We start from the raw sequence: 10000 nt of genomic DNA, 5'->3' as shown, positions 1-10000 counted from the left end.
TAAGAGGAACTATCTCCATCGCAATATAGAGGCCCACATACCTCTACTTCCATATCTACCCTGGCTGCAATGCACGTGGGACAAATGCAAAAGCACCCAGGAGCAGTGATTAGGGATTGACCTAAGGGAGGACAAAAGAACAAAGCAGCGTCCACAAACCCATCACGCCCCCACCCGCACGCTCGGCGAAGAGCATCCTCGGCCCCGCCCTGCCCTGCTACGCACGCGCTTGCGCAGTTTCTTGAGGACCCGGAATCCGGTCGCGGGGAGAATCGGGCACCGTCCGGCGAGTCACGGAATTCCAGCTAAAACCTTCGCTTGGCCATCCTCAGCTCTTCCCCACCCCCATATACCCGTTTTGGGGATCGTTCTCGTAAGTTAAAATTCCCGATCGTCTCTCTCGCTGTGACTTCGTCCCTTTCGCCTCTTCTGGCATTGCCATAAGACGTGCTGAGTCCTGTCGCTCCGTCGGTTTCCAGTTAAAATCGTTCTGAGGCAGGAACCTGCCCCAAACTTTCTCCGTACGGTCCAAGTGGACTCCAACCGCCTGCTGGGTGATAGTCCTGCTCCAGACCTTTTTCTGACTCCTGACTCCCCTCCCCTAGCTGGACCTACTCGGGGGTTGTCCTCAATCAGGAGGTGGATACGTGCATTTTCCCAGCACCCCTAGGGAGGGCGGAGGCGGAACACAGACAAATGTGTGGAGTTACAGGCCCATCAGAACATAGGGGGAGAAAGAATGGCAGGCGTTGAAACAGGTTCCAACAGAGTAGGCCAGAACACTGTAGGAGGAGGCTTAGAGGCAAAAGATGATTACAGAGAGGGAAACAGAAACAAAGTATGGAAAGAGAGGATAGAGGGAGAGCGACATACAGAAAACAAGACAGTGGTGCAGAAAGCAGGGGACTTATACCCAGGTGAGTATTGAGTTGATTGGATGTGGAATGTTAAATACTGAAGTACTGTAACCTAATTCATGTAAGATTTGTTGAATTATGCAGAAGAGAGTTGCATAATTATGTGTTTGAGGCGTCTGCATTTTCTAATTATTCCATTTTCTAAATATTGCAACCCCTATTTATGCAGACAACAGAGATTAGTGCAGTTAATGCCAGTTCATCCTCTTTAGGAAATGGGAAAAGTGTCATCACATGGTGCTTTTTAAAATTGACATTATTGAACAGTACTGTTTCCCTTTTGCCTTTTTTTTTTCTCCTATGGCTGATGTCATTCTTTCCTAAATTTGATGTATTTTAACACTTGTTTTAACTTTAATCCAAGATTCTATTGGATATATTTAAATTTTCCAAATTGTTTTCCCCCATAGTTTCAGATTATGAGGTTTACATACTTTCTACTCTGTCATACATTGGAACTATTCTTCGATGTCTGGTAATTTTACCATAACTTTACCATGTTTCACTCTGTGTCTGGTAAGGTTGTTGGTAATCATTTACTACTCAAACCTGTTCTAACCAGTTTGTTTAATATTCAGAAGCTTCTTTCTTCCCTTAAGTGATCTGTTAAATTAGTTAGCTCTGAGCTAAAGTCTCCAACTAGGTTACTGTTCCCCTCAAGTCCCCTTTGTCCTTTCCGTGCAGTGTGGAACTAGTTCTAACAGAGATGAAGAGATTGTTCAGAGCACATCTCCACGGGTGACCCTCTTTCATGTTCAGGATTAAAAACTTTGTAATTTTATATTTTAAAAATATTTTTCAGGAAAAGAGTAATTAAATGCCTAGGTTTGCCTAAATCCATGAAAGAGAAGTCTTTCTTGTTCAGGAATGTGGAAGGTAATCTGGAATTAGGACAAGCCTTTCTACTGCCCTGTCCAGGGGACTATTTCATAATTCACTTACACCCAGTTCTGCTCACTGAACTCAGATCTTTTCATGGTAACGTGGTAAAATTACTCCCCCTCGGATCCTCAGTGCACGCACCTGTAAGATGAAGATGATAGAATAGACAAGGACTTCTGAAATGTGAGCCAATGGGATCCCTGAAATAATTTCCAGAATTGGGCATGTGTCTGCATTTGGCATTTTTCTGGGAGATGGTGCCCACTTAAAATTTCAAATGAGTTCAAGTCTTCCAGAAATAATGAGCACCATTAAAAAAGAGGCAGGGACATAGGCTCAGTGACAGAGGCCTGCCTTTCTCTGCTTCTCTCCCTTTCTGTTTCATGAGTAAATCTCAGGTTGGATTGTGTCATCTCCTGGCATTAAACCTTCTTATGATTTCCCTTACTCATCCTCAGGACAAAAACCTAAAGTCCTCAGTATAGCTACAGCAGGGAGCTCTGAGCTGGGATGGCCCTTTGGAGTTGGTCCAGATTGAGGGAAGGGACAGGCTTCCATATCCTTCATGGACCAGCCATTGGATTTTGGCTACCTATGGAGGACCCAAGAACTTTGATGAGGCAGTTTCCTTTGGCTGAGTGCCAGATGGGTGAGCACAGTGCAGTTGTAGTGGGGCATAAGGTTTTCAGCAAGACTGAAGCACTTTCTGAAGAAATGAATGAAAAACTCATTTGTTGATCTCTGTATAGGAGTGCATTTTCCCTGCATTCCTCCTGTTTTAGTGGGCATATTAAGGTCCTTGTGTGTGTCCTTGTTGTGGAGGAAGTAGGTATGTGGATTCTAAATATTAAACAACATGTTTGTGTCACAGAGAATAGTTCTATCCGTGCAAGAAGCCCAGAAGAAGAGGAAAGAAGAAGGAATGGCTCTTTTCCAGGTAAAAGTCAGGTTCATAGTTGGTGGATTTGTTCTCTCCTGCCTAAAATGCCACATTGGGACTTATTAATCTCAGCCTCTAAACTGCTGTGCCTAAAATGTTGACTCACACACAGGGCCTTCCCTTAATCTCTTCTCATCTCCATGCTGATTCCGTCTCACTGGAACCCAGTGACATGGGACTTGGGAAGAGGCTCCTTGTAGGTGATCATCCTGTGAAGGGGTATGGACTCAGGCATGTGTTACAGATGAGGAGTAGGCTCTGTGGTGTCAGCAGGTTGGTTAGTAAGGATTATTCAGGGGCCCCATCTGGATGCCCTTTTGGTTCTATAGAAGCCAGGATTAAAGAGACCGCATATGTAGTGATGTGTTAATGTGCATAATACCCGAAAATCTTAGAAAAGAAGACTGATGGGGAAACTGGCGTTGTCTTATTTTATAAATGCATTTGAAGTTGAAGTAAATCAATATATTTCTAACTCCAAAATACTTATAATTTGGAATAGAATGGAAGGTTAGAGTTAAAACGAAGGGATAGAGAGGGTGTTTTATTAACTAATTAGATCTAAAATGTTGCATCAACCTAATTGCCTGACAATACGGATTCTTTAAATTCTTCACTGCACACCCATCTCACACAAACTCTGGTATTCATTTAGAGACTCTTGCTGCAGGTGTTTTAGATAAAAATGGTTATACTTTAGCCAAGACAAAAGAGCAAAATTCTCTCTGTCACCAGCAAGACTGCAGCAAAATTCTAATTCCAATAATCGTCGTTCAGTGATATATATATATATATATATATATATATATATATATATATATATATACACACATATACACACACGCACACGCACACGCACACACACACACACATATACACACATCCTATGTATATATTTTTGTGGTAAAATTCCACAAAATGATAACAGTTTAGAGACTAAGAAGTAAACTATCTCCTTCCCTGACATCTTCCACCATTGCGTACTGTCTCCATCGGAACTATTGTTAGTTTCCTTAGGGCACATCTTTTAAAAACGTGCTTATATATTGTAAAGTGATTTGAGAAAATATTCTTCAGTAATTTTTTGCTTTGATATTCTGCAACTTTAAATATTTACATACCATATATCTTGAAGTTGTTTTCATGTTAGAAAGCATAGAGATAGCTTGCTTTCTTAAATTTTCATTGAAGCATTCTTGTTTTGAAGACATAAGGTCTTTACAATTTTTTACTGTTATTACAAATGCCACGGTGGCTCCTCCTGTGCAGGCCTTCAGTACAGTTTTCTAAGGATTTCTTTAGGGTGGGCAACTTGAGCACGAGAACTGGGTTAATGATGGTGTTCCTGAGGAAGCACAGGCATTGCACTTACCAAATAAAGATTTTAAACTCACTGTCTTAAACATTCTCAAAGACTTAAAGGAAACCATGGACCAAGAACTAAAGGAAATACTAGAATAACTGTGTGTCAACAAATAGAAAATATCAATAAAGATGGAAATTATAGAAACTGAGCGAAATAGAAATGCCGAGGCTGAAAAGTACACTAACTTACATTAAAAATTCAGTAGAGGGTTTCAGTGGTAGATTGACTGTCAGAATAAAGATCGGTGATCTTAAACATAGGTTAATTGAAAGTATCCAGTCTGAGGAGTAGAAACAAAAGAAAAATAGGAGAAAAGTGAACAAAGATTAAGAATACTTTGGGATACTGTCAGCAGTGCCAATGTACACTTAATAGGAGTCTCAGAAGGAAGGGAGAAAGAGTAAAAGGCCGAAAGAATATTTGAATAAATAAGAGCTGAAAACCTTCGAAATTTATAAAAATCATGAAATTATACATCCAAGAAACTCGATGAACTTAAAGTTGTTAAATTCATAGGGGTCCTTGATCAGACAAAAGACAAAAAGAGAATGTGGAAAGTACTAAGACTTCTCACGAACAGGTATCATTAATGAGATTTATAGCCTATTTCTCATCAGAAATTATGGAGGCCAGTAAGTGGAATGACATATTTAAAGTTTGAAAGATAAAAAATCTACCAGTAATTAATTAGACAAACTATGCTTCAAAACTGATAGTGAAGTTACCAGATTTCTCAGTAAACAGAAGCTGAGGGACTTCACTCTGATAGACTTCTACATGAAGTACTAAATGGAGTTCTTTAGGCCAAAATGAAAGGACACTTGCAGCACCACAAAACCATAGGAACAAAAAAGTATTCTGGTAAAGGTAGCTATATAGGTAAATATAAAAGCCTAAATTATAGTTTTGAGTTGAACTTATTTTTTTCTATATGACTTAAAAGTGAAATGTGTTAACAATAATTATAAATCTATTATTGAGTGAAAAATATACAACAAAGTAATTTTTTTCAATAACAATATAAAGGGAGATAGTAAAGCAGCAATTATTACATGCTATTAAAGCTAAGTGTCAACTGAAACTAAAGTATTATTAGTTTAAATGTAATCCCCAGGGCAAACCCTAAGAAAACAAATAAAAAAGTTCTGTAATGTAAATATGAAGAGAATCCAAATTGTTTGCACACAAAGACATGATGGAAGGGAGGAATTACAAAACAAAAAAGGTGTTAGACATGGAAAGCAAATGGCTAAATGGCAGGGGTATTCTTTGTTTATCAGTCATTTTTTTAGATGCAAATTAAACTCTGCACTAAGAGGCAAAGATTAGGAGACTTAAAAAACAAAACAAAACATGATTCCACTATATGTTGTCTACAAAAGGCTCATTTTAGATACACGAATAGGTTGAAAGAGAAAGTATGGAAAAAGATATTCCATGCAAATAGTAACTTTCACTTAAAATGGTATAACTACTCTGGAAAACAGTGTGGCATAACCTTAAAAAATTAAACTGTGACCCAGTAATTCCACACCTAGGTAGAATTCCACCCAAAATACTTGAAAACATATTGAAACACACACTTGTACATGAAAGTCCATAACAGTACTGTTAATATTAGCCAAAAGATAGAAACAGCCCAAAAGTCTGTGACCACATGAATGAACAAATACAATTTGGAATAATCATACAATTGAATGTTATTCAGTCACAAAAGGAAGGTAGTCTTGATACCACACCATAGATGAACCAAAAACATCATTCTAAGTGAAAGAAATCAGACTCAAAAGGTCACCATTCATATACTTTCATTTGTATGAAATATCCAGAATGGGTAAATCCATAGGGATAGAAAGCATTAGTTGTTGCCGGAGACTGCGGGGAGAGGTAGAATGGGAAGCAGCTGCTTACTGGGTAAAAGTTTCCTTTGGGGCTAATAAAAATGTTTTTGAACTAGATGTGATATTTGTACATTGTCAAAGTACTAAACGCCACTGAACTGCACTTTAACGTGGCTAACTATATTATGTGAATTTCACTCAGTTAAAAAAAATTAGAGCTATATAAATTCCTCAAGATTATCTAACATGGATCAGTTGGAACACTCACTCCGACCAAGTTAGTTTTTGCACATCTCTACTTCTGTCTTTTGTGTTAAAATAAGAACTCGCTCCCTGTCCCCTTGGTGACATGTAGTTTCCTTTCAGAGATGGTTGACATTCAAGGATGTATTTATAGAATTCTCTCCGGAGGAGTGGGAACGCCTGGATCCTGCTCAGAGGGCCTTGTACAGGGACGTGATGGCGGAGAACTACAGGAACCTGCTCTCCCTGGGTGAGGCTGACTTCCCTCCAGAAATTGGTCACTATCTTCTGGGTTTTTCCTTGCAAGTCTCTTGGGAGCCCCTGACGTGCTTGTCTGACTTTCATCTTCCTGTTCTTAGGAAAGTGAAGCTGTTTTGATCCAGAAGGAAAGGCATTCTCATGTGGCATGTAGACTTTATATTTCCCCTTTCTTCATAACTACTTGATTAGTGCTGGGTGCAGACATTAAAAGCAGAAAATCTTATGGTAAATTTTTAAGAATATCTGATTCTGTGGTTTTTACCCTTGTGCTTTTGATTCAGTAGTTCTTGGGAACGTGGTAGATATTTTACATATTTAAAAGACCTCTGTCAGCAATCAGAAGGATGCAGTTACTGATTTTTTATATACTCTTCTAGAACCATAATGTCCTCTTAGTGGAACAAGGACCGAGAAATGTGTTTGGGAAAAGAACAGTGTATCATGTTTGGATTTTTTAAATAAATACTCTCGAGCTGACAGTTAAGGGAAAGAACCTTGAAAGTGAAGGGAAAACAGGAAAGCCCAGACAGGTGGGAACTCTTACCACAAGTAAGAGTTCAGATGGGCACAGAGTGACCTGGTCATCAGATACTGTTTGGGTACTCTCCTTAAATGGGAAAGATCTGTTGGAAAATAAAAGTTCATTTCTTAAGAGCTCTCAAAGGAAGTGTTCCCACATATAAGCACACACATTGACACACTTATCACTCTGTCATTGAAATGTGTGGCGTTTAAACTCCTGGCCTACCATGATGCTCCAGCTTGTGCAGAGCCCAGGGAAAGGCTTTATCCTAACCTACTACACTGTCATGGCCCCCATGACCATTTTGGTGCCTTGGTCTGAGTGGGGCTGGGGTGGCTGTCTCTAGCGAGACCTCTTTCCCCTTGATCTCTCTTGGTTCTCAGTCCCTATAGATCAGAGCTGAGGCCTTGGTAGCCCTGACCCCAAGACCTGTTCGGTTATCATTTACCTTTTATATCCTTGGATGAACTCAGGAGATAGAGAAACAAAATAGCTCTTCCATTGTATCCGGGATTCTAGGAAACTTCCTGGGGCTCATCAGAGGCCCTCTGTGCCTCTTCTGGCCCCTTGGCCATTTCTTCAGTTCCTTTTTTGCTGTGTGTGTGTAACAGGAATGGGGAGGGTCTTTTGAGGTTGTAACTCAGAGATAATGTAAAGACTTGACACTGAAATCCTCTCTCTGATTCCTACATGTTCACTTTATAGCCTGAGTGAAATGCAAAGCCCCTTCTTGAGAACCCACACAATTTGACCCTGTTATTTTACTCTCTCATCTTATATTTATCTCCATCTTCTAGCTCCCTGCATAGTCAGGCCCATAGAAAGACCGTGGTCTTCTGGTTTCTTATTCTTTGAGATTTTTGCCTGAAACTTGACTTACGAAATACAGATTTCAAGAGTCTAAAGTTGTGTTCTCTTTATTTGCTGTGATGACCCACCGTTAGATGATAGACAACTTCTCATGGACTCTCCTATAGAGGGGGTTACTGGTCAACAGAAAATTCTTGAAGGAGAACACTGAATAATATGTTACAATAATATCCCGTTACATACAGAAGTGCTTCTGGGAAGAGTGGTCACTGTGTCCCCAGATACTGAGATAGAAAGTGTCAGGAGAGCCTGAGTGATAAATGCTTCCAGTTGTTTTTCTAGTTCTTGTACTTCTTGGGTTTAACTAGTTCTTGAATTTAACATTGTCTCCCTAGGGCGGTGTGACACTGTTGATCAGATATAATATGATGATCTTTGAGCTGGCAATAAAAAGTGTAGCAACTTTTCCTAAGGATAACACCTTCCAAGCTCACAACCTTACACCTATGAGACTGTGGACCAAACTACTGTTCATGCCACATTGTGCATCGTGTGTGTGTGTGTGCTCTTGTTTATTCACCTTAAACGTATGTGATTTTGACACATCTTATTGAGGGAGCTTGTAAAGTTGAATGATGCCTCCATTTTTAGCCCTACTGTATTTTTTTTTAAGCAACTGCTACTATCATCTTGCTAATTTTTTATTAGTGACCTTGTTTTTTATTTACTTAATCATCAGTTCTATATATTTGATGATACTCTCAGTGGTTTTTATATCTACAATTTGGGGCTGTGAAGTCATTGTTTGAAAACATTTTCCTCAAATAAATCTATGGCATTTTTTAATTGTAGAATTTTGTATATCTTGAGAACATATTTTTTAAAAAAAATTAGTACTGGATTACTTAAATACCATTCAATTGATTTGCCATCGTTTTTTATGTAAGATACATTCCTATTTCCATATAAGTAGTTTTCTAAAAATAACTTCGAGTTTTAATTTTGCTGACTTTTGATACAAACAATTTTTTGCCATCTGGTTACGTCATGCACATCTTGGTATACTAACCTAATATTTAAATCTTTATTTAATGAAACAAAGGCAATTTTTACACTCTATGTATTCCTCATTATTACTTCTTCTAAAGCATATATTTTCCAGAAAATTTCTTAAAGTTCTTTTAATTATATATTTCAGTTAATTCATGAAGTCTATTTTGTTCTCTGTGTTCTTTTTCAATTGATTTCCATACAAAGTCACCTGATTCTTATTGACATATATCCTGTTCCTGTCCTGTTTTCTGTGTATTACTGGCTGCTTATGTTGCTGACCACATCTCTGCATGTAGACCTTTGCCGTGGGTCACCATGGCACTGCCAAACATTGTATGCTAAATGCTGCGCCTTACACCGCCCTTCCGTTCCATACACGATTCTGTGCTCTAGGTCATGTAGTAATATATCTTAAGGGAACAGTTTTCTGATGTTTCTGAACTCAAAGTTTAGTACTTTTGTTTATATTGATTCCTAATAATAATTGTGTGTGTACAAACACTTGTATGCATAAGAAGATCACTTCTTACCTAATGTCTCTTATATGTCTCAGATTGTAGTATTAAAAGATCCAAGGATATGATTTCAAATAATTTTAAAATTCCAACAAGTTTCTGGTTTTTTTATATAACAAACAAGCATAGATTAAAAAATCTTGCCAAAATTGGTAAATTTCTGTTTTTTAGAAATATGTACTGTCGTTCATAAATTATTTTTTACCAAATATAATAACATCTCCAAAGAGTTTAAACCTTGGCAAAAGCCTCCTGCTATCTTTACTTCCACCATACAACCTCTGTGTCCTCGTCAGGGGAGCAATGTGCAGCACCCTTCCTTGCAGGACTCTGCAGTGGTTTAATTGCATCCACATGTATTTAGACAGAGTGAATTCATCCATTCTCCTCTTGATGATTTTGGGTCCTGCTAAGAACATTTTTATACCTGTCTTCTGGAATAGTATATATGTGTGTATATCTTGAGTATCTGCCTGGAAATGGATTTTGTGGGATATTCTGTTTAATAATGTTTAGAGCAAATCACTGGAGTAGATGTAAATTTACAATCTTCCTGTAACACCACATTCTCTCCCTTTCTAATATCCTTCACTTTTGCCTCATACCCATAGTATAGTTCCCACGGAATGAGCCTGCCTTCCTTCCTTCC

The 10000-nt window shown here is 38.6% G+C and overlaps 1 protein-coding gene across 1 annotated transcript in view; it reads left to right on the top strand.

Annotated features, from left to right (window-relative positions):
* The first annotated feature begins 247 nt into the window (after nucleotides 1-247).
* Nucleotides 248-10000, top strand: part of ZNF677 (zinc finger protein 677) — a 15109-nt gene continuing 5356 nt past the window's right edge. Inside the window, exons 1-3 of the mRNA XM_039882894.1 lie at nucleotides 248-373; nucleotides 2671-2736; nucleotides 6313-6439. Of these exons, the coding sequence (XP_039738828.1) occupies nucleotides 2722-2736; nucleotides 6313-6439 (142 nt within the window). The 5' untranslated portion in view covers nucleotides 248-373; nucleotides 2671-2721. The remainder of the gene's footprint in view (nucleotides 374-2670; nucleotides 2737-6312; nucleotides 6440-10000) is intronic.

This window comes from Pteropus medius, unplaced genomic scaffold (genome assembly GCF_902729225.1).
Source record: "Pteropus medius unplaced genomic scaffold, Ma_sr-lr_union100, whole genome shotgun sequence".
Lineage (NCBI taxonomy): Eukaryota > Metazoa > Chordata > Mammalia > Chiroptera > Pteropodidae > Pteropus > Pteropus medius.
This window is presented reverse-complemented; position numbering and strand designations above follow the sequence as displayed.